Source organism: Cyprinodon tularosa, unplaced genomic scaffold (genome assembly GCF_016077235.1).
Source record: "Cyprinodon tularosa strain WSP-4 unplaced genomic scaffold, ASM1607723v1 ctg727, whole genome shotgun sequence".
Taxonomy (NCBI): Eukaryota; Metazoa; Chordata; class Actinopteri; order Cyprinodontiformes; family Cyprinodontidae; genus Cyprinodon; species Cyprinodon tularosa.
In genome coordinates, this window is record NW_024039482.1 from 216,872 (window position 1) to 242,010 (window position 25,139).

Sequence of the window (25,139 nt, forward strand, 5' to 3'; positions counted from 1 at the left end):
GTCGTTATAGCGCGTCGTTATAGCGCGTCGTTATAGCGCGTCGTTATAGCGTGTCGTTACAGAGTGTCGTTATAGCGCGTTGTTATAGCGCGTCGTTACAGCGCGTCGATATAGCGCGACGTTATAGCGCGTCGTTATAGCGTGTCGTTACAGAGTGTCGTTATAGCGTGTCGTTATAGCGCGACGTTATAGCGCGTCGTTATAGCGTGTCGTTACAGAGTGTCGTTATAGCGTGTCGTTATAGCGCGACGTTATAGCGCGTCGTTATAGCGCGTCGTTACAGAGTGTCGTTATAGCGCGTTGTTATAGCGCGTCGTTACAGCGCGTCGTTATAGCGCGACGTTATAGCGCGTCGTTATAGCGTGTCGTTACAGAGTGTCGTTATAGCGCGTCGTTATAGCGTGTCGTTACAGAGTGTCGTTATAGCGCGTTGTTATAGCGCGTCGTTACAGCGCGTCGTTATAGCGCCACGTTATAGCGCGTCGTTATAGCGTGTCGTTACAGAGTGTCGTTATAGCGTGTCCATTTCATCCAAAGTTCAAACCTTCCTCTAGTGCTGGGTGATATGGAATAAATCATATATCACTATTTTTTATCACAATAACGATATAAATCGCAATATGCCCCCAATTAAGTACATTTTCAGCAATTTCTGAAAAATATGACAAAACTATATAATTGCTTAATTTTTCAACTTTATTTTGAAGTGACATTTATAGAACTGTCATAAATTAGAAAAATAAATTGTAGTGCAGCAATATATCTGCATTAGATGAGGCGGGGGAGGGGCTGCAGTATCCTTCACATTATTCCTTCAGGTATTTAAATAAATTACCGTAGTTTTCTTTAGGTGATAGAGGTTAGTCGTGTTGCCGTCGGGTGAGGGAACAGTCTTATAGGATAGTTTATAAATGACCGTTTTCTGCTCCGTGTCGGACTTCTTAAATCCAAAATCTAACCAAATCACAGATGCCATCTTTTTGGTAACATTTCTTCATCTTGGGTTGCCTGGTTAGTCGCCTCTGTTGGTTGCAGGTTTAATACTTCAGCTTCTGTGTCTCCATCTCTCATGAGTTTAATTACATAAAGCATGTCGCAAACCCGCGTGTGAGTCAAAAGCCATAAAGAAGCGTCATGTTGCAAAACCGCAGGACGGCGCTTCTTTGTGGATTAAAAAAATTAATCTTGTTTATCCCTTCTAAACTGTCTGTAGGCTACTTGGCTACACTGATAGGTCCGTCATAGTCCACCATGGGAAATATTAGCTGGAATACGAGATACGATTGTGTTAGAAAGGATAGAATAGAAATAGCTCGATAGAAACTTTTCTATGGTCCGTAGGATATGTACGTTTTATCGTCCAGCCCTTCCTTCCTCTCAGGTTGGTTTTTAATTTTCTGGCCTTAAAGAAAAGCTTAATCTTTGGCTCGCAGGATGTTTAGGAGAATAAAGGTTCTGATTGTGGACCCGGTGGATCAGAAAGCTGCTGCCAGGCGGCGGGTTGAGGAGTGTGATGGGAGGACGGGATGAAGAACTGCTAAAGGAGGGGACTGGGAGAACTGGTGGAGGCCCAGTCCCCCCAACCGGCTCTGAGCGATGACCCAGTACCGCTGGTGGTGAGATGGACCCACAGCATCATGCTGCCTCCACTGTGCTCAACAGTCATTGTTCAGTAAAGAATGAGTTTTGGTCAAACTAAGAATTTAAAAACAGATTTTCTATGAAAAGAAAATGGTCTTCATCCTCTACTTGAACCTCATCCTCACTAAGCTGCAGATTAGTGAGAAAAAAGGCCTAAATTCTTACTAATGAGTCTGATAAACTTAAAGGTGACTCAGTTTGTTTCTCTGATTTTCTCTCAGCAGGAAAATAAAGTTTGTTTCTATTCCATGAATAGAATTACCGACTCTATGGAAGCGGATCAGAATCGCCATCAGAGCCGTTTTAATGCTTTTAATCCCAGAAATCGGCTCCGTTCTTCTCCTCACATGTTGAGTTTGATTCTACTTCGTTAATTTCTGTTTTATTAGTTCAATTTATCGATGAAAATATTAATTTCAAGCAAAGTGGAACCAAAGCTGTTAAAGCTGAATCAGCTCCTCCATAACTGATGAAGGTTCAGTGAGGAGGAGGAGCGAAGGAGCAGCCATGGCCTCCGCTGACCCAGATGATGAACGGCCAATCAGATCTCAGAGGCTGTTAGCAGGAGCTAATAAAGCGTTTATGGAGAGCCTCCTCAGGTGATGAGATGTTTATCGGAAGCGTTCAGCTCCTGCTCTGCGGCGGACCGGGAAGGATTCGCCTCGCTGGGAATCAGATTAAAATTTAAACCAGAATCAGAAATAAAAGCAGAACCTGCTTTGTTTTATTTGCAGGCAGCGTGTTTCCTCCTGAGTCTGAGATGCTTTCATCCTCCGCTGCCTTCAGCTCCTCCATACATCTGAAGCTGCAGTCCACAGCTTGTTGATCCTTTAATCTTAGGATGAAAGCAAAGAACACAATCATCTCATGGATGCAGCATCTGTCATTTCCTCAGAAACTAGGACTAAATATTCAGACAGATCAGGACCGTTTTCCACAGGCTTCATTTAGAATCAGAGAACGCAGCGAGCGGCTGGGCGGGAAACCGGATTCTCTGCAGAGATGGAAAACACAGGTCAGTGACTGGAATGTTGGGCTGATCCCGACCAGGAGCTAAACTCACTGACCGGGTTTAAAGTCTGTTCGATCACAGAGCAGAGGGAGGAATTCAGGAGGGAGGTAATCCACTGTAGCCGCCTCCAGAGCGCCGAGTGATGATGAGCTGATGCTGAGGAAACAACAGCGTCTGTTCACTGCAAAAACCATCTAGAAATAAGTAAAAAACTAACTTAAATCAAGTGTATTTACCCTTAATTTGAGCACGTATATAAGACCATTTGCAAATGTGATTATTTATAAGATTTTTACTCTTAAAATAAGATAATTAGATCAAATACACTTGAAATAAGACAATGCAATAGTTTATCTTATTTTAAATGTCAAATTTCTTGTTCTATTGCCAAAGTGTCTCACTTATCTCCTCAATTCTGGAAAAAAAGCTTTTATATTAAGATAAAATGACTTATTTAGATTTCTTTTTTTTTTGCAGTGTGAGGACAATCCAAGCTGAGGTCAGTGAAACAGTCCAGGATCCATAATCCAGGAAAACAGCACAAAAAAATAAAAAAAATAAAAACTGACAGAGCAGACAAGGGCAGAAACTCCAACAGCCAAAACAGGAAACGGATCAGAATCAGAATTACAGACAAAACTTAGCAGAGTTATTCTCAATGCAGCAGGAATAATCTGATGGAAGGCAGGTGAACATAAAAAGCTGAGGAACCAGGTGGAAACAATCGGCGTTAATTAGAAAGGTGAGCAGGAGCCAATCATCCTCAGGAACACGCCGCCGTCATGTTGGATAAACTCAGAACAGGAGCAGCGATTCAAAGTTAGAACAGCGTTGGCTGGAAACCACAGATCAGGATTTATCTGAAAGGAGACGATGAAATTTAATCAAACACAGAATCATTCATGAGTGAAAGAATCCAGAATTATCCAACAGGCTGTTTTTTATCTCACAGGAAGTCTAAAGAATAAAAGAATATAAACTAAACGCGCCTCGGCGAGTCGCAGTTCCAGATGTTCACAGTAGGCCTAACTTTACTCTGCAGAGCATCAGCTGTTATCTGAATAAATGAGAAAATTAGCAAGTTTCCTGTTGCCTCTTCCCTTTTTTCTACCTTCTGTTTTCCTTCCACTCAACTTTCCATGAACATGTTTGGACAAGGCGATCTGAGCAGCCTCTAAAGGCCATTTTCTACCTTTTTTCTACCTTCAACCTTTAAAATATCGAAGATGTTCGCTTCCTTCAGCTGTTGGTTCATTAAATTAGTCTGAAAATAAATCCTTTAATAAACAGTAGTTTGGTAGGCTATTTTCTTTGATTTGCGCCGTTCTTAGCTTTGTGAAAATGAAAGCATCAGGATTTGCTTGGTTCAGAGCGGAACTGAGGAGTTAAACAGATCTAAGAACAGATCTATAGAAAACTTCCCAGCAATCCCCCCTATCATCGGCCTGGTTCATCCCACAGGGGATCAGGTTTATTAAAAGCAGAGCAGCAGGAGCATTTATCCCGATGCTGCAGCCGCTCACGTCTTCTTTATTATTCATAGTTTTTACACAGAGGAAGCAGGAAATGAAGCGGCGATTAAAACCAAACGACCGGGCAGTAAAAGAGGAAAGATTCCAGATATTCAGCCTTTAAAGGACAGCGGTTTGTTTCTGTCAGCTATTGCTCCACAGCTGCTCATTCTGCCAAATTAAAGGTTTATTAATGGCGGCTCATCAATCACAGCATCACCTCAGGATCAGAGCCGAGGTTCCTAAATGAAGAACCCTGGTTCCCATGTTCTCTGCTCATTACTGCCAAGAACCTAGATCTCCTAGATCACAACCCATCAACATGATCAGCCTGCTCAGCAAATGGTGGCTTGGTTTGCAGGATGGTGCACTAAACATGTAAGGGGAGCTGTTTGTAAAGTTAGGCAGTGTGGAGGGAAAAAAAGTGTTTTAACTATTTACTCCAGTTAAATAAACGGAGGTCGATGGTTTTTTTTCTCAGTCGGCACTATTTTATCTTTGCAAAGAGAGAACAGTTCATCATAGGGTCCTTATTGAACGGTAATCAGCCCTGTTCTGATCTGAGCAGCGTTCGTTCCTCCTTATTTACAATAATAGAAAGTAATCAGAGTCAAAATTAATTACAGACACTTTGGTTAAACTGTAACATGAATAAACCTTGAAAAAGAATCTAGTTTGTTATGGAAGAAGCTCTGTCTGCTCTACAAACAGCAATGTGCGGCCTTCAAGGTTAAACAGGCTGAGTGAAAAACTTTTATAGAGAGTAAATAAGATAAATTAATATATAAAATAAGTAAATCTAAAATTTCTGACCACAGCAGTCAAAAATTAAGAGAAATATTTATGCTTATTTAACATGTTTAAAGAGAAAACTAACGGGATTATTTTTTTTAGGGATGCACGATATTGGGATTTTGTTTTTGTTTTTTTTATATTTCTTTTATAAAAAAAAATAAATAAATAAATAAAATAAAAAGATATTGGGATTTTGGCCGATATCCGATATGCCGATATTTTAAAACTCATGTAGCCGATAACCGATATCGATACCGATGTTAAAGCTGGTCAAAAATAAGTAGTCATTGAAAATAGCAGTTTTGTTATCCATTTCTGACACTTTGAAAAATAATATACTCAAATATATTTTCATATGCTGATATCAAATAGATTTTTAAAAACGCGGTATCGATCTTTTTTACTTTCAGAATCTGGTGAAATTTCATCGTTCTGTTACAAACTCTCGTGATATTTTGCAAATTCTTGTGAGATTTTGTTAGTAAAATAGATCGATACCGCGTCAATATATCAACATATAAAAATATGGCAACATTTGGTGAATTTTCGGGGGATTTCGTAGCATAACGATGACATATAGCAATATTTCATTAGTAAAAGAGATTGATATGGTGTTTTTAAATGGCAATATATCAGCATATGAAGATATTGGGATATTTTAATGGATCAATATTTTTTCCCTCGTCTTTAGAAGTTTTTAAGTCTGTAAAAAAGAAGTTTTTGAGGAAGAAGAAGAAGTAGTATTTTTTTTTTTTAGACTTTAGAAACTCAGAAGCTGATCAAATATCGGTGGGGTGGCCGATGTCCGATATTCAGTTTTAAGGCCGATACCGATAGGGGGCCGATTATATCCTGCATCACTAGTTTTTTTCCAAGTCATTTTTTTAACATGTTATTCATTCATTTATAAAAATCTTACCTTGTTAAGTAAATATTTATTCAACAAACTAAATATTTAGCTAATTGCCTCCAAATCTGAGACCATGGTCATGAACCGGGAAAGGGTAGAGTGCCTTCTCCGGGTGTGGGGAGGATGTGCTGCCCCTAGTGGAGGAGTTTAAGCATCTTGTTCATTAATGAGGGGCAGATGGAGTCGGAGATCGATAGGCGGATTGGCGCGGCGTCTGCTGTGAAGCGGTTGCTGTACCGGTCTGCTGTGGTTCAGAGAGAGCTGAGCCAAAAAGCAAAGCTCTAGATTAACCGGTCGATCTACGTTCCTCCCATAATCTATGGTCATCAGCTTTAGGTCACGACCGAAAGAACGAGATTCTCGAGTCAACAAGTCGATGCAATTAACTGGTTTTCTTTAGATAAAAGACTTGATCATTTTGGAAAGTTACCCGAGTTGAAATTATGTGAATTGAAGCTACAGAAAGAACTGAATTCTTCTTTGATGATGTCATCCTTCTCCTTGGGAGCAGCCATCTTGGATCACCACTGCTTCCATTGACACATCATAAACCATCATAAACCGGTCCAACCAGTGAATTATTGTCTTTCTTCTTCAAATTGATGATAAATAAAAAGGTCAGGAGGTGAGATCACCTGGAAAGGATCTCTGAACCAAACAGAACCGAGTTTAAAGCCTTTTAATCCTCAGCATCCTTCTCCATGGCAACCATCTGAGTTCTGCAGTGTTTGCAGCTCAACATCCGGCCCCCCCTCTCCTCCTGTCCTGTAGGAGCATCATGAGGCGGTGAGGTGGGAAACATTAGCAGCCCCGCTGCCTCTGAGCTGGATTAATGAGACAAGCGGCGCTGATCCGGGCCGAGGCGGATCATTTGTTAGGGGACCGTCTCCATTAAACAGCAATAAGGAGAATTCAAGGAGCTCCAGCAGAGCAGGAGGAACCGCTGGAGATTAATAATCACTAAACTCATCAGGCGCTGGAGCCTGAAATGAAATTAAAAAGCTGCAAACAACAGAGGAAAACTGCAGCTCGTCTCTTTATTACATTTAAAGCTCTTTTTGAACTTTGCTTGTTTCTTTCATTTGTTTTATTTCAAGGCTTCCTGACTTCAAGCTGCTGCTGATTCCTGCTAAAATAATCCTTCTAACACAGAGACAATGATGGGGGGGGGGTCTGTCCAATCCCTGCTTCTGTAATAATAACAATACGACACTTTAAAGGAACTGTTTATCAGATTAAAGATGACTTTATGCAGTTCTGGGTCCGTTTCAGACGAGTTATTATCAAATGTTTAGACAGAAAGGATGCTTTAAAAACTCCTCTTCTTTTAAAGGCATCTAAGTGTCGACGTCTCCCATTCGTTCAGGGTTCTACCTGCACTGGTCCCTCAGAGGTGGGGGGGTCAGGGCCTCCACTGCATTGGTCAGAAACACTGACCTACATTCATCACAGACCCTCACCTGGACTGGAAACACCACCTCATTGGTCCAAAGGGTCCAGATGCGCTTGGACTTCCTGCTGAGGATGAGGAGAGCCCACCTGCACCAACCCCCCCAGCCCCGGCACCAGCAGCCCCCCACCAAGACCCCAGACCTGCCAGAAGGTCTGGTTCAGGAAATAAGTCTCGCTCTGCAGCTTCCAGTCGACGTTGACGCGTCTGACCAGTTTGCTGCTGATGGGAACCAGGAAAGGACATTAAGGTGAATTTATTCCCTGAGTTTTTGATGATCAGGCCTCAGGATGGGATTAAAGTTCCTCATCTCCCCAGCAGCCTCCAGCGACCTGCAATCGCCGCGTTTAAATGAGTTTTTATGGATGAAAATCAGGTCTGATTTTATCAGGGTGGTTCAGAAAAACATGAAATGAGCTTCATTGGTCCCACGGTGAGTAATAACTGCATTATTGATGCAGAGCCGCTCTGTGACGCTCTCACTGATTCCCTGCTATAGCTCAGCTTCTATAGAGCTACGAACACAGACGCTGAAATGCTCAGACCAGAATTCAGCAGGCTGATCCCCATGAGCAGAATAAACTTAGTGATTTCAAATCAATAATGATGCAGGAGGATTTTCCCAGAGGTGGGGGCGGAGCTAGACGTTCTCATCATCAGAGCTCCGCCCACAATATCATCACTGGATGAGAGATGATTTAATCCATCAATGTTGCATCCTCACTAGAACTATAGAAAGTAGATCAGACCTCTCAGGTCTACTGGATCAGAACCAGAAGCAGCATCTAGTTAAGTTCTGGGAACCATCTTCAGCTCAGTTTGTTTTATTCCAGATTAAACTTTTATTTAATGGAAACATTATTGAAGCTTTCAGTCCAACCTTCCTTTGATTTTCTAACCGTTTTATTTCTGTAATGGCCTTCATGCTCCTGCAGTGTATTCTCCTTGCATGTGCAGCACTTTGAACCGTACTTCCAGGAAGTATCTGCATCCAGACAGCAGGAACATTCCTTTAACCAGTGACGCCATCAGAACCTAAACCCAGCCTGATCCAGGGACTGGTGGGCTTCACCTGGTCGCAGCCCCCGGGTCACCTGGATAAAAGGCTCCTGCAGGGGAAGCTCCGCCTTTGATCAGCCGGATGTGATCAACCCTCCAGCTTCTAGCGGATCAGAGGTTCATCTGAAAACAGGAAGGACACCAACATCAGAAGCGCCGCTGCAGCTTTAATCAACATTTGGTCGTCATAGAAACAGTTTCACTGCAGAAGTTTGAACATGGAGAAAACATGGAGATGAATTTAGGGTTTTCCTGCAGAGATGTTCATAAACTTGGACCAACTCTGTTGTCATCTTGTTTGAACAAAGTGTATTAAAAACCAAAAACAGCTTTTCAACAGTGAAATAAACATTTCTGTGACTATTAGAGAGCAGCTTCCCTGATGACCCACTTTGGGTTCTAAATCCAGTAGAACCAGTCAGGGTGTGCTTACTCAGAATAAACCAGTTCTAGAAACCGGTTTGGACCGGCTTGCTGCTATCGTACCCTGACAGCCTGATGGTTCCCAGGGGACCCAGACTTTGCTGCAGTCTGCTTCCTGTCTGACCCCACAGCATAAAGCGGTTCTGCTTCTGATCCGTCTTCAGTCCGGATCAGAACAAAGCCACATCCTGTTCCTGTTCAGGTTTTCCCTGCAGCATCTGATTCCTGTCTGCTGCTGGAGATTAAAGCTCTGATGGAAAGCTCCAGGCTGCAGGGTTTAACTTCATCCAGGTTCCTCTGCAGCGTCAATCTCTCCTTCTCTGACCTTTGACCTCCGCTGCTGCACCAAACAGAAACGTTTAGAGGATGTCTTCATCTTTAAGTCAATTGCTTTTCATCAGCCTGTCTGAAAGCCGAAGCTCTGACAAGCAGGACGCTGAGGGAGCGACATCTGCTGGTGGCAGGAGGAACTTCAACCAACGATAAATATCCTGGTTTTTATTCTGTTAGCTTCTCTGCTAAAGGTTTTATTTCTTTTATATTTAACCTGAAAATTACATTTTGATCTAAATCAAGTTTTTAAAAGTTCGTTTTTCCCATTTATGATTATTTCTTTCTTCCACTGCAGAGTTTAACTTTACAAAGGGGCGGGGCTAGTAGGGCGGCATGGGGGCCCAGGACCCTCCTGTTTCTGTAAGCATTTATTTTCTGAAAAGGTTTGTTAGTTTTCTGTGAGCAGAGGAAAATCCCTGAAGAATATTTTATTAAAAAAAAAATGAGGAAATATTGATGTTAAAATGTCTCTAAATAGACGAACGTCTGAAGGACAACAAACTATTTCTGTTCTATTGTTTCCACCAGTCTAGCTGTTCTGGTTCTGGACTGAAGATGCATTCAGACCGAGCAGCGACTTCCTTCAGCACCGCGGGGGCCGAGGGGCCACATCGTCAGACAGGAGCTTCAGCTGCGTGAAGCTGACTGGTGGAGTTAAAATGGTCATTTGTAAAAATGAAAACATTAACAAATAAAGAATAAGAGCTTCTGTTGTTTCAGAGATTATTGATCACTCAGAGGTCAACTATCCCCCATTAAGCTACTTTTTCAGAGCTGCTTCATTTCTGCAGGTGAAACTATCGCTTGTGCTGATTTGGTTTTTCAGATACAATTATTTTTAATTACGGCTGATGACATCATCGCAGCAGATGTTAGTGCTGCGCTCGTTTCCTGATATAAACTTATTTTATAACATCAGACTTCATTCCTGAATATAACAGCAGGCATGTTGACCTATTTTAGTGGAATGATTGTTTAATGTTTAGTTAATCTCCAGCCTCGGAGCTCGTCTGCCTGGCTGTGTGTTTCCTGGACGGGGCCGCCTGTGGAGCTGGTTGACAGTTGCCTTTTGTATCTATGCTTCTTTTTCTATGTCTGCTTCTGTCTCCTTGAACCCCAGTGGGCCTCAGCAGATGGCCGCTCACACTGAGCCTGGTTCTGCTGGAGGTTTCTTCCTGTTCAAAGGGAGTTTTTCCTCTCCACTGTCGCTACAAGCATGCTTAGTGTGAGGGATTGCTGAAGAGTCAATGAGTCGATGCAATCAGCTGGTTTTCCTTAGATAGAAAACTTTGAATCAATCTGACTGGATGATCTGGTGAACTGGAAAGAGACCTGAGATGACATGATGGGAATTGGAGCTATAGAAATAAACTGAATAGAATTGAATTGGATGGATGATCTGCAGAGGGAGCTAAAGATGAGGGTGATGGTCAGGAGGCCTCTAAACATAAATCATCAGTTCTCTTCAATCTTTTATATCATAATTATGTATCAACTTTTTATCAAATCATAAGTTAAAACAAACAGTTAATCATTTTATTTTTGTAGATCTATATTTCTAAATTGTTAAAATGTTTTATTTTCATATAACAAGTCGTTTAGTTAAATCATCATAAACAAATAAAATCTTTGTTCCGCTCATTTGGTTCCAACCAGAAACCGGTGATTTGTGGGTCGGTCCGTTTCTGGAATTGGACCAGAACTCCCAGCCTGCGGGTGATTGGTCAGAACCGGGACAGAAGAACCGGCCCGGTCCAAACTCCTGTTATTTCACCTCTTCTACTGGATCCAAAAAGGTTAATAAATCAATCCTGGAACCAGAAGGTTCTGCTCAGATCAGCGGTCCAGTAGGCAGGGGAGCCCGCAGGACCCGGTTCTGGTCGGATCCGTCCTCCTGGAAACTACAGCTCCTGCTGGGTTCTGAGGATCAACAGAACCAGATCCAAACAGAACCGCACCAGGTGACCCGGTCCAGATCCTATGAGGCATTTGTGGTTCTGTTGGAAATCAGAACCACAAACAGATCTGGTTCCGTTTCTCCTTGGATCCAGAGCAAAGGCTTCAGGGCCGGGTCCAACAGAACCGGGTCCAACAGAACCGGTCAGCGGTTCTGAAACAAGCTAACCCAGAACCAGAGGAGATGAGAATCAGATGGAGGTCCGAGGTTCTGGAGTGACCCGACCCAGTTCTGGGACGGGTCAGAGCGCTGAATGACCCGGCTTGGTCCTGTTCCAACTTGGTTTAATGGAACCTGAACCGGGTCAGAACCTCTGAATTTTATGACACAACAGAACCTGCAAAGTGAAGAACCAGAACCAGAACCTCTTAGAAACGTGAAGCTTTTATTTGGCGCTGACAAACTTTAACTGTGAAAAACAACCATCAGAACCGAACCAACCCATCTGGGTTCTGGGGTTCTGGTACCGGTTCCTGAAGAACCTGCAGTTCCACAGACATGAGCAGAAAGAAGCTGGAAAGAAATTCGACAACAAAAAGTTCTAACTGAACAGAACCTGAGCCCGGATGGATAAATATGTTCAGAAAGGTCCAACAGAACCAGGAGTTTCAGCTCGGAACCGTTTCCCCTTATTAAAAAAACAACAGAACAGAAAGAGAAAGAAGTCCGGTCCGGTCCGGTCCCAGAACCCGCCCAGGCCCGCGGGTTCAGGACATGACTCCGAACACGGGGTTGTGGCGGCAGATGCTGGGTCCGATCTCCTCGTAGTCCTTCTTGGTGTGACAGACCTGGTAGAACTCGGGCTGGAGGGCAGAACAGAATCAGTTTAGTAGAACCGGGTTTTACTTCCAGCTCAGTGAGAAAAGTTCTGCTCCTGTTTGCTCCCCCTGCTGGTCGGACGGTGGAAGATCCAGGACCGGATCCCTCTGGGTCAGAAACTAAGAACCGCTGTAGGAACCAGACCTGCTCAGGGCCCCGCCCTTTCTTATGACATCATCATACAGCAACTCCACTTGGTTAAAAGTAGTATAGCTTAATATGGCTAACTGAGCAAGCTAAAAGAGGCTAACCTGTTAGCTACTGAGCACAGCTAGCCACAGCGCTACCCAGCTCTCCCCCTTTGCATCTAACAGTTGCTTTGCTTCAGTTCAGTTATCAATCAGGTCAAACTTCATCGGTCATTAGACACGCTAACGCTACAGATGCTACCGACTCGTGATGTTATTGTCGTTGTCTGGGCGACCACAACGTTTTACATCATTCAGCCAGTCATGCAGCGTGACGTTACTGGCAGGAAGCTGATCTGGTAGCTACATGGGACTCATTTATTCCCCAGAACTTTTAATGACCCGGTCCAAAGCGTGCTGCAGGAGCTCCTCCCAACGCAGACGGGTCCGGTTAGAGGGACGGCTCTGATTGGACGTCTGCTGCTTCTGAGGGAGGAGGACAGAGTTCTGATCGGGGTCCCCGGCACTGGGCCCAGCGGATCAGTACCTGATTAACTGATCGCTTCAAACGGGTCTGAACCAGGTCAGAAATGTCCAGAACCGCTCTGCGTTTAGCGCCCCCTAAAGGACCGGAGGCAGAAATTCTTCTTTAATTCAGTGAGATTAAAATGGAGTCCTTCTGTGACCTTTGATAAAGTCTGATTATATTTCTAATGCAATAAACCCAAACCTGCTCAACCAGCCATGACCAGCAGGGGGAGACAAACACCATTGATCTGAATCAAACTAATCCTTTTATAATCCAGTCTGAGCAGCTGGGAAAGTTCTGATCCAAAAGTTCAAATTAATCCAGAACAACGTGGATCCTAATGTTTGGGTTCTGAGGGCCCGGCTGCTCAGACAGAGGACCTGAAAGAAAGCGGCTTACAGTCGACGCCAGCATCGATCCTCCGAACCACACGGCGTATCTCTGCATGTGATGGGTGACCACCTGCACGTCGATGGGTTTGGGCTGCAGGGAGAACAGAACAGAGCCGGATCAGAACCGACCTACCAGTGAGTGGCAGGACAAAGCACGGCGGTGGAGGAGTCATGATGTGGCTCTAACCTTGAGCTTCCCTCCGCTCAGCTCCTCGCTCAGCTTCAGCCGAGCGTCCACCGTCCTCTTCAGGTCTCTCTGCAGGCGCCGCCCGAAGTCCCGGAACATGGTGGAGCCTCCGGACAGAACCACGTTCTGAGGAAGGAGACACATCAGATTCCAGACCGGGTCACCCGGTACCGGTACCAGTAGAAACCAGGAGGTACCTTGTAGAGCGGCCGGCGGACGTCGATGGGACAGTTCTGTATGACCTCGTCCACCACCTCTGAGATGGGCTGGGTGAAGTCCGGGTTGGCGAACTGGGTTCAGGCAGGAAGACACACACAGTCAGAGGGTTCTGATGGTTCTGCTCGGTTCACCCGGACCCGGCACGTTCCGCTCAGACTGACCTCTGGGTGGAAGAAGATCTCGGGCCCCAGGAAGCGCTCGTAGCCCACGTCGATGGTGAACTCCTTCTTGCTGATGGCGTTGATGCCGGTGTACTGCTTGATCCATTTGGACCCGTCCGTGTCGTACTTGTTGAACTCTTTGACCAGATCCGGACAGACGTAGCTGAAGCGTTCCTGTGGGGGGGGAGCAACAGGAACCGTCAGAACCATCAGAACCGGCAGGAGGCGGACCTTCCCTGTGCTTCCTCAACCCAAACTAAAACCAACGGCGCCATCTGGTGTCCGTCTGCAGAGCAGCAGGTCTGGTTCTGGAAGTTCTACAGGAATCCTGGGAGGATCGCTTTGATCAGGGTCAGATGTTCTGAGACCAACTGGACCTGCAGCTGGTTCTACAGAGTTCTGACTAATTGTTATGGGACGCTCCGGGTTGAGGCGAGGACGCACCTTGACCGCCTTGGCCGTCTCCAGGGACTGCTCCGGGGGGATGCCCACCTCCCGCTCCCTGAGGAGCTGCTGGGTGAAGTAGGTGATGTCTCGTCCTGCGATGGGGATGTGCTTGATGCAGCTGCCGATCACGTAGCCTTCAGCCTGGACATGGAGGACAGTGAGACACGTCTTCAGCCAGAGAACCAAACATCAACCCTTCCTGTACCTCCAACCTCAGCCCACAGCCGACAGTGAGAGCTGGGCTTTGACTAGGCCATCTCAGGAGGTCCTTCGTTCCAGATTTACTGACATGTTCCAGGGTGTCGTTCTGGAACACTGCGGACTCTGTGGTGCTGAAATAACCTGGAGACTCGTGTTCAAAGTAAAAACCTGCAGCTTTTCCACACAGCGCCGCGTGGTTGACGTACTGAACGTATGTCAACCATCACATAACGGACGGATGAGCGTACGCCGGCATACTCGCTGCGTGTTTTCCTGTTCTAGCGTGCTTCAGTGTACCGTAACATATCCGACGTATGCCCGCGTTTCTGCCAGATTTTTCCGGTCTAAATCCTCAAGGTGTGACAGGAGCTTAATAATGTGCTGCAGAGATGCAAACCTTTCAATAAATCAATAAACGGTTTAACTAAAGCCGCTTTGATCCTGATGTTTTTAACATCAAACCTGAACTGAAACACATTCAGCCTTTAACGTTCAGCCATTGATGCAAACGTGACGGAGGGACGGAGGCTTTGGCTCAGCTGGACAACAGGAGGGGCTTCCAGCTGCGGCAGACGGGGGCCGCCATTTTTACAGTCCTTTGCAGAAGTTGCTTAAATGGAAATAAATTCAACAAATTATTTTATTTCAAATCTTACAGCAGTTTAAAGTTTTGCTGTATCGTCTATGGAGGATCTAGAGAGTCACTGAAAAAAGGAAACTTCTAACTTAACATTTAAATTAGGCAACTGAAAACCAGTTTGACCAGTAACAGCTGCTCCTCAGATGTAACCAGCTCTCCCATTGGTCATTTTGTTAACCAAAGCCTCTTTCCCACTGAAAATAACAGGTTAACGCGTGTTTTTCAAACATGGCCGACCCGCCAACAATCAGCATCTGCCCCCCTTCGCACTGCGCTAATAAAGCTGGTCTAACCCCTCACTATGCCCCCCCACAGCAGCATGTCTGCTGGGTTAGCATTGATGATGTCACCAGTGCTACAGAAATCAGGAAAGTAAACAATGGAGAGCATAATGTTAAGAAGCCAGGGTGTAGTCAGGGTTTATCGTTTCTCTCTATTATCCGTCTCACCAGAGCTGCTCCATGTTTATCGTGTTTCTGCTTCTTACATCAGAAGCGACCGGCGCCCTGTGATGGCGTCCGTACGCTGCGTTCAATGGCATCACATCGGGTCGACCGGCTCTGCTGTTCCCATCAGAGCTGAGGAGGTTTTAACGCGTCGCTTGGCGAGTCGTTTGACCCGGATAGACACGCGTCAGTGAGCTGTTCCTACTGCCACTAGAAGCGCATGGTTATACCGGTTTAAACCAGTTTTTCCTCCAGTGGGAGATGGGTAGAAGTGCGGCAGTTTAACCAGTGAGAGTTTCACTGGTTTCCAGTGGCCTCAGGGAGCAGAGGGGTCACATAAGGTCAACGCAGCAGCTAAAGTTAAATAAAAATGTTTTTAGGGAAGCAACATTTTCAGATTCCAGTATTGAATCATCGATTAATATTAAATCTTTAATAATTCAATTAAAAATGTTAGAAAATGCTTTTAAATTTTAAATTATTGGAGTTTTTTTTTCCAGCAACCCTCTGGATCCTCCATAAACTTCCAGCTGACGCCTGAATGCGTCTGAGGTTCTGCTAATCAGGTAACATCAAATGAAACTTCCAGCACCTGCTGGAAATATGGCGACACCCTCCCGTACGGTGCTCTTATGGCAAGCCGCTTTGATAATATATATATTTCAGATGTCTCCAATGAATTTCTTCCAATCAAAAATGAACATTTCAGATATCTGAAATGTAATTCTTACTAAAACAAATGACGTCACGTTTCCCCATTCATGTGTGACATCACTCCCATCTAAAATAAACATCCCTGATGCCTAAAGATGCATTTCAGATCTCTGTTATTTAATTGTTACTGATATATTTCAATAGGTAAGTAATTTCTTATATCTGAAAGGCCCAATACACATGAATGAGAAACATGATGTCATTTTTTACTTGGAACATTTCAGATATTTAAAATGTTCATTTTGCAAAGGAACATTATTATCTGAGACGTCTGAAACATATATAGTCAAGCTAATAAATGTTAAAAAGGCCACATTAAATCTTTAAACATTTCTAGGTATTTGAAAGTTTATTCTTGCTAGTACAATTATATTTTATGCGTCCTGAAATTTAATTTTTGCTGGAAAAAATGTAATTAAAGACCAGGAAGTATTTTAGAGATCAACAAATGGAACAATAGAGACGCCGGCGCTACGAATAAATGTCAAAACGGCCTGCCATACAGTCTAGGAGTGAGGAGGAAGTTCAGATGTTCTGACCTTCTGGAACATGATGACTGACGGATTATCAGCTGGTTTAATGGAGGGAAGCCAGGGGGGGGGGGGGACTGGGGAGCGCATGCTCAGTGTCGGTTCTAGCTCTAGCGACCAGGACGATCATTCTAGCGCCGTTAGCCCGTTAGCCTCATGGGGTCATATCGACAGACAGACTCATCGCCATGACGCCGAGACCGAGCAGCCGATAGACGGCACTGTGGACCGTCCCTGCTGATGAAGGCTGTTGCCATGGTTACTTAGAAACGCAGTGGGAGCCTCCAGAGGTTTGCAGATGTTGCTCCAAACGGTCCCTGTTTTCCACCAAAGAACCGGTCCTGGATGGGAACCCTTCTGAGACCGGCTTGGTTCTGAAAGCGTCCAGGAACTCACCACGGGGATGACATGGGTCACGCCGTCTCCGCTGTCGATGACGGTGCCAGTCAGCGTCCGTTCTCCGACCTGTCTGGACGTCCAGGACGCGGCCAGGGCCAGAACCGCCTGCAGAACCCCCCCACCACCAAACAGAGAGAAAGAACATCATCAACCTCTGCAGGATGAGAAGCGGCTCGGTTCTGTCGGGTCCAAACGTCTCACCTGCACGGCGATGTAGAGCCCCGGGACGTTGAAGGACTCGAACATGATCTCAGCCGTGTACTCCCGGTTCTCCGGCGTGTTCAGAGGAGGTTCCGTCTGCAAACAGGAGACACAGTTACCAGAACCAACCCGACCCGGTTCTGCTCACAGTCTGAAACCATCAGGCTTCTGAGAACATGTCCAGATGTTCGGTGGCTTCATCAGAACCATCAGCCTGGTTCTGGTTCTAGCATTGGTTCTGGTTCTAGCTGCTGGAGATGTTCTCAGGCCCGGTCCGGTCCGTAAGCCGCCTACCAGCAGGAAGTAGTGGTCCTCCGGTTCGGCCCGCAGGTACTTAAAGATGACCTGCTCCATGAAGCGCTCCATCAGGTCCCAGTCCTCCACGATGCCATGGCGGATCGGCCACTAGAACAATCAGAACAGTTCCACCCGTCAGAACCGGAACCCGAGGATCAGGGAGAACCCAGAGGGAACTGCTCTGATCTGGACCCACTAAGGTCCGCAGGAGACCCAGCAGAACCGACTGAACCGGGTTCTGTAGGGTTCTAGGCTGCCGCCGTACCTTAGTGGAGTAGGACGGTTTGTCCACGGCTTCGTCCCCAATGTAGAAGTCCAGGTCGTCCACTCCCTTCATCATCCTCCTCTGGGCCTGGTCCCCCACCTTGGCCGACTCTTTGATGGCGATACCTGGGTAGGGGGCGGGGTTAGAGGCGGGGCCACTAGGGGGCGACCTGCTGCTGATGATACTCACATGACGGGACGATGAACTGCGGCTCCGTGTTTCCTGCGTAGCCCAGTTTGGTGTAGCTGTGGAGGAAGAGAGTTCAGGGGTCAGACGGAGCGGTTCTGATCCAGATCCGCTCGGAACTGATCCGGATCCGCTCAGGTCTGATCCAGATCCGCTCGGCTCTGATCCAGATCCAGTTCTGACAGACCCCACTGCAGCATTAAACCAGGGCGGGCTTTGACTAGGTCACCCCAGAACCATTAAACTTTCACTTTGGATCATAGTTCTGCTCATGACCCGGTTCAGTCTAAGGTGCTGTCCTACAAGCCACTCAGGTTCTCTGAGCCCAAACCGAGCCCTCATCATCACCCCTCCACCACTGTGCTCTACAGTTGCTCTGAGGGGTTCCTGATCTCCTCCTGACGTCTTTGACCTGTAGACCCCGAGGCAGAGCTCCTAGGTCTTAACTTTTCCAGAGCGGCTCCGCCCGCTCACAGAACCTGGATCCGGGTCAGAACTAGAACCTCACAGATCTTCACATGAACCTTCAGAATATCTAATCCAGGAGTAACCAATTAAAAATCATTGGGGTCGGAATAATAAAAAAATTATCAACCAGTTAAGGTCTGGAGACATTTTTTATCATAATAATCTGTTACTTTAATAAAATGAGGCGTTTATGCATCCATGTTATACATTGAATTTTTAAATAAAGAAATATAAACAATAGAAAATGTGTTTTTTGAAGTAAACAACAATGGTTCAGTTTGGTTTATAGATAATTTCCTGATTCCCATATTTTCTCAAACCCCTGAACTGATGGTTTGTTATTTTCTCTCTTTTTTCTGTCTTAATGTTGGCAGTGGGCTTTAGGCTGCCCTGCAAGGCTTTAAACCTGGGTTTAACCGGAGACTAAGCCATTCTCAAGCACAGATCAAGGAGCTCATTTTGAGCCTGGATCCAGATTTATTGTTGATTCTGTTCATGGTGGAGAATCCTGCTTCACAGCAGCAGGTTGAGCCAAACATCCTCTAAATGTTCAGGCTCCGCTCCGGTCCGGCCAGGTCCAGATCCGTTATTCCAATCGCACCAAACAGGAGAGAGAACGGCGAGAAAATCCGGTTTGTCTAATTAAAATATAGTAACAACAGATCGATAACTACTAATTAGAGCATAATTCTTTTAGATTTCAAAAAACTAACAGCGTTTATTTCAAAGGTTGGATTCAAATTATCGGTCCTTCAACAGACCAGGAAGCAGATTTCTCATCTCCATCAGAAACTGAACATCTGCTGGATGCTGATGGGGATTATTTAATCTGCCAGATTAAATTAAGAGTTCATTTCTGCATTTTTTGCTCCAATGAATTTAATGATAGTATGGCGCATGCTCTCCTCGAGCTCCGAGGATCAGTCAGAGCGCAGCGAAACGGGAGGAAGAGCGGAGGCTGGAGGCTTTGAGCAGGAGGTCTGGATGCTGCGGGGCGGAGGATGGAGGAGGAGGGATTTACCGTATTAACAGGAGAAGCAGCGCAGCGACATTTAGACACTGTGGTCAGACAACATGTGGTAATTTCTAAATGTTTTAAATCAGGTTGGGTCCGGATTAGCCACAGTCCACTAATCCGTGACCTCTGATCTAGAACCTTCAGAACCTAAAACCAGAACCTAAAACCAGAACCTTTAGCCAGACCCTCTCAGCTCAGCTTCATCCTCCATCATCAAATCTTCTCTCAGGACATTTTTGCTGCAAATCGAGTTGCCATAGCAACATAGACCGATCTGGACGCTGAGTTCTGGTCCACCTGCAAACCGGGTCAGAACCATAACTGGTTAAATGCGTCCAGCAGCTCAAAGTAAGCAGAGGTTCTGAAGAACTTTGTCTCTGCTTTGGTACCAGAACATTTTCCGGGCTGAACAGCAGAACCAATCAGCTAGCTCATTCCAGAGGCGTCCTGACAGGCCTGACGCCGCCCGGCCCGATGCGGCGCCGCCCGGCCTGCCAGGACACGCTGAACTATGCAGCATGTCCGACCCACAGACTGCTTCAGAACCAACCCGCAGCTGCAGCGCCTCAGGCTGCAGCCCGGTTCTGGTCCAAAGTAGCCCAGAACCACGGGGTGGGAACAGGAAGTGAAGGAGTGACCCGGACCTTCCTGACCCAGAACCCACCTGCAAACTTGGAGTTCTGGGGATCATAAGGTCCAACAGAACCAAGGCTGAACCAGGAGCAACTGGACCTTCAGTGAGGGAAACCGGGTCAGGATCGGTTCCAGAACCAAGAACCAGAGTCAGAAAACAAAGATGTTTCAAAGACAGAACCAGAACCAGAACCGCCGGTTCTACCAGTTTATCATCTAAAACTATTGATCCTTCAGAACCAGCAGAGGTTCTGGATGGAGCAGAACCTTTAGAACCCGGGTCCTCATCAGCTATTGGACCATCGAACCGGGCCACAATTATTCAGTTCATCAGCTTTATAGGCTGGGTCCTGGTCTGCTGATCCAGAAGGGACCAGAACCTAGAAGTACCAGAACCTAAAAGGACCAGAACCCAGAGGGACCAGAACCCAGAGAGACCAGAACCTAGAAGGACCAGAACCTAGAAGGACCAGAACCTAGAAGGACCAGAACCCAGAGAGACCAGAACCCAGAGAGACCAGAACCCAGAGAGACCAGAACCTAGAAGGACCAGAACCCAGAGGGACCAGAACCCAGAGGGACCAGAACCTAGAAGGACCAGAACCCAGAGGGACCAGAAACTAGAAGGACCAGAACCCAGAGGGACCAGAACCTAGAAGGACCAGAACCTAGAAGGACCAGAACCTAGAAGGACCAGAACCTAGAAGGACCAGAACCCAGAGAGACCAGAACCCAGAGAGACCAGAACCTAGAAGGACCAGAACCCAGAGGGACCAGAACCTAGAAGGACCAGAACCTAGAAGGACCAGAACCTAGAAGGACCAGAACCCAGAGAGACCAGAACCCAGAGAGACCAGAACCTAGAAGGACCAGAACCTAGAAGGACCAGAACCTAGAAGGACCAGAACCCAGAGAGACCAGAACCCAGAGAGACCAGAACCTAGAAGGACCAGAACCCAGAGGGACCAGAACCCAGAGGGACCAGAACCTAGAGGGACCAGAACCCAGAGGGACCAGAAACTAGAAGGACCAGAACCCAGAGGGACCAGAACCTAGAAGGACCAGAACCTAGAAGGACCAGAACCCAGAGAGACCAGAACCCAGAGAGACCAGAACCTAGAAGGACCAGAACCCAGAGGGACCAGAACCCAGAGGGACCAGAACCTAGAAGGACCAGAACCCAGAGGGACCAGAACCTAGAAGGACCAGAACCCAGAGGGACCAGAACCCAGAGAGACCAGAACCTAGAAGGACCAGAACCCAGAGGGACCAGAACCCAGAGAGACCAGAACCTAGAAGGACCAGAACCCAGAGAGACCAGAACCTAGAAGGACCAGAACCCAGAGGGACCAGAACCCAGAGGGACCAGAACCTAGAAGGACCAGAACCCAGAGGGACCAGAAACTAGAAGGACCAGAACCCAGAGGGACCAGAACCTAGAAGGACCAGAACCTAGAAGGACCAGAACCCAGAGAGACCAGAACCCAGAGAGACCAGAACCTAGAAGGACCAGAACCCAGAGGGACCAGAACCCAGAGGGACCAGAACCTAGAAGGACCAGAACCCAGAGGGACCAGAAACTAGAAGGACCAGAACCCAGAGGGACCAGAACCTAGAAGGACCAGAACCTAGAAGGACCAGAACCTAGAAGGACCAGAACCTAGAAGGACCAGAACCCAGAGAGACCAGAACCCAGAGAGACCAGAACCTAGAAGGACCAGAACCCAGAGGGACCAGAACCTAGAAGGACCAGAACCTAGAAGGACCAGAACCTAGAAGGACCAGAACCCAGAGAGACCAGAACCCAGAGAGACCAGAACCTAGAAGGACCAGAACCTAGAAGGACCAGAACCTAGAAGGACCAGAACCCAGAGAGACCAGAACCCAGAGAGACCAGAACCTAGAAGGACCAGAACCCAGAGGGACCAGAACCCAGAGGGACCAGAACCTAGAAGGACCAGAACCCAGAGGGACCAGAAACTAGAAGGACCAGAACCCAGAGGGACCAGAACCTAGAAGGACCAGAACCCAGAGGGACCAGAACCTAGAAGGACCAGAACCCAGAGGGACCAGAACCCAGAGGGACCAGAACCTAGAAGGACCAGAACCCAGAGGGACCAGAAACTAGAAGGACCAGAACCCAGAGGGACCAGAAACTAGAAGGACCAGAACCCAGAGGGACCAGAAACTAGAAGGACCAGAACCCAGAGGGACCAGAAACTAGAAGGACCAGAACCCAGAGGGACCAGAACCCAGAGGGACCAGAACCTAGAAGGACCAGAACCCAGAGGGACCAGAAACTAGAAGGACCAGAACCCAGAGGGACCAGAACCTAGAAGGACCAGAACCTAGAAGGACCAGAACCCAGAGAGACCAGAACCCAGAGAGACCAGAACCTAGAAGGACCAGAACCCAGAGGGACCAGAACCCAGAGGGACCAGAACCTAGAAGGACCAGAACCCAGAGGGACCAGAACCTAGAAGGACCAGAACCCAGAGGGACCAGAACCCAGAGAGACCAGAACCTAGAAGGACCAGAACCCAGAGGGACCAGAACCCAGAGAGACCAGAACCTAGAAGGACCAGAACCCAGAGAGACCAGAACCTAGAAGGACCAGAACCCAGAGGGACCAGAACCCAGAGGGACCAGAACCCAGAGGGACCAGAACCTAGAAGGACCAGAACCTAGAAGGACCAGAACCTAGAAGGACCAGAACCCAGAGGGACCAGAACCCAGAGGGACCAGAACCCAAAGAGACCAGAACCTAGAAGGACCAGAACCTAGAAGGACCAGAACCCAGAGGGACCAGAACCCAGAGGGACCAGAACCTAGAAGGACCAGAACCTAGAAGGACCAGAACCCAGAGAGACCAGAACCCAGAGAGACCAGAACCTAGAAGGACCAGAACCCAGAGGGACCAGAACCCAGAGGGACCAGAACCTAGAAGGACCAGAACCCAGAGGGACCAGAACCTAGAAGGACCAGAACCTAGAAGGACCAGAACCCAGAGAGACCAGAACCCAGAGAGACCAGAACCTAGAAGGACCAGAACCCAGAGGGACCAGAACCCAGAGGGACCAGAACCTAGAAGGACCAGAACCCAGAGGGACCAGAACCTAGAAGGACCAGAACCCAGAGGGACCAGAACCCAGAGAGACCAGAACCTAGAAGGACCAGAACCCAGAGGGACCAGAACCCAGAGAGACCAGAACCTAGAAGGACCAGAACCCAGAGAGACCAGAACCTAGAAGGACCAGAACCCAGAGGGACCAGAACCCAGAGGGACCAGAACCTAGAAGGACCAGAACCCAGAGGGACCAGAACCTAGAAGGACCAGAACCCAGAGGGACCAGAACCTAGAAGGACCAGAACCCAGAGGGACCAGAACCTAGAAGGACCAGAACCCAGAGGGACCAGAACCTAGAAGGACCAGAACCTAGAAGGACCAGAACCCAGAGGGACCAGAACCCAGAGGGACCAGAACCCAAAGAGACTGGAACCCAGGCAGTACTGGGTCAGGGAGCTGGGTTTAACCGAACCTTCATGTTTCCATGGTGAAGGGTTCTGCAGGCTGTGATGCTCGGTTCGAACCATATATGGAGTTAAAAGGCAGAATGCGGAAGTTCCGCCTGTGAGGTAGGAAGTAGCGGCTGGTTGATTAACGGAGGAACTGTGAGCAGGCAGTATGCTAACAGCAGGAGAGGTTCTGTTAGAAGCAGCGGAACCAGAGCTCCCAGTTAAACCAGTAAACACCCCCCGGCCCAGCAGCTTACCCTGTGCCGCAGTCCACCACGCACGCCGGTAACCGTCCAGCCATCCCTGCTCCGGGTCTCTGCTGGGCTCTGAAGGAGGAGAGGAGGAACCTCTGGCCGCTCAGAACCGTTTCCTCTTCCGCGCTCAGCTTCTGGCAGCAGGGAGAGGCAAGATGGCGCAGGGGGCGGGGCGGAGCGGCTGTCACTCAGCGGGGTCCGCTCCTTATCGGTCGGCCGGTGAGAGGGGCGGGGGGAGGGAGGTGTCACCTGGAGGAGACAGGCGGTCCAGCTTCACTGTGAGGTTAAATCCCCCTGAGTTCTGGCCCTGAGGACGGGAATGACCCAACAGGCTCCCGTAGGTCTAAAAAATGATCAAACTATTTGAAATGTTGAAAAATACTAAATGCGTGCAGACGTATAAAAGTCTTTCTGATTTATATTAAAAACCTGAAACCTGCTAACCCCCCCACCCCCACCCCAGGCCCACTTCCTGTTTGGTTTCTTTCAGCCTAATAATAAAATAACTTTGCAGTTAATAAACCAGAACCTGAGCAGAACTCAGAATAATCCTCACTATGAAGAAAATGAAGATGATTGTTTTTCTCCTGCTTCTCAGACTGAAGTTTGATGAACCTTCAAACTGAAAGTTTCTGTCAGAAATCTGAAACGGCGATGATGCAACGCCCAGAAAGCTCCTGACCTGCTGAGTGAGCAGGGTTCCTGGAACCAGGCGGCTCCATCCAACAGTCCGAATGTCTTCCAGGGTTTCGGGTCTCTCATTGCACCTGGTTCTGTACGTCAGCTTCTGGACCTGTGAGGTTCTTCAGTGAGGTAGAACCTCCTCCTCGGCCTCCTGGGACTGTGGCAGCGTTCCTTAGTGTTTCAGCTCGTTTCTTCAAAAGGGGAGGTTTTATGCATTTAAAGCAACAACAAAAAAAAGAGCAAATACAGAGTTTAACCATTAGGATATTCTAATAAACACTGCAGCCATATTGGATCTGAGTATTGCTACGTTCACACCTAAAGCAGCAGAGGCAGCAAAAGCAGCTGGTTTCCATGCAAAGTCAATGGTTGACGCTCACCAAGGCGCAGCAAAAGGTTCCGCAGCATCTAGAGCAGCAGGAGCATCATGAGCTTCTGATCCTCTGAGGAGCTTCAGAAGCAGCAGCTGCTGGAAACATTGAACTTTAGCTGCTGGACATCAACCAATCAGAGCAGCTGATCTGGGAGCTGGCAGGGAGTCAGACGCAGCACTGCTGATGCAGAGCGCTATGATCACTCCCCTGAAACAGTTTATTAACGCCTACATTACCTTCAAATGTAGAAACCTGCCGGCAGAATATGTTGGCTTTTATTATCCTGCTGCCTGCAGTTTGTAGCAGAGACCTGAAAAACGCTAACATCTACTTCTAGCCG

The 25,139-nt window shown here is 47.2% G+C and overlaps 1 protein-coding gene across 1 annotated transcript; it reads right to left on the reverse strand.

The window, feature by feature from the left end:
• Nucleotides 1-11,457: 11,457 nt before the first annotated feature.
• Nucleotides 11,458-23,905, reverse strand: LOC119772731 (actin-related protein 3-like). The gene is made up of 12 exons (XM_038269322.1): nucleotides 23,745-23,905; nucleotides 17,856-17,911; nucleotides 17,667-17,791; nucleotides 17,399-17,509; nucleotides 17,105-17,200; nucleotides 16,901-17,008; nucleotides 13,971-14,114; nucleotides 13,527-13,700; nucleotides 13,344-13,436; nucleotides 13,147-13,272; nucleotides 12,967-13,050; nucleotides 11,458-11,894 (listed from the first exon to the last, which is right to left on the reverse strand). The coding sequence occupies exons 1-12, from the start codon at nucleotides 23,786-23,788 to the stop codon at nucleotides 11,799-11,801; spliced, it is 1,257 nt and encodes a 418-aa protein (XP_038125250.1). The 5' UTR covers nucleotides 23,789-23,905; the 3' UTR covers nucleotides 11,458-11,798.
• Between the last annotated feature and the right edge of the window lie 1,234 nt (nucleotides 23,906-25,139).

Bases quoted from the DNA above. Each gene is read 5' to 3' on its own strand.
- LOC119772731 (XM_038269322.1), bottom strand. From the start codon at position 23,788: ATGGCTGGACGGTTACCGGCGTGCGTGGTGGACTGCGGCACAGG. The intron at 17,510-17,666 runs GTACGGCGGCAG...TGATTGTTCTAG, and splicing joins AACCGTCCTACTCCACTAAG to TGGCCGATCCGCCATGGCAT. The intron at 13,437-13,526 runs GTCAGTCTGAGC...GCCTGAACCCAG, and splicing joins AGATCTTCTTCCACCCAGAG to TTCGCCAACCCGGACTTCAC.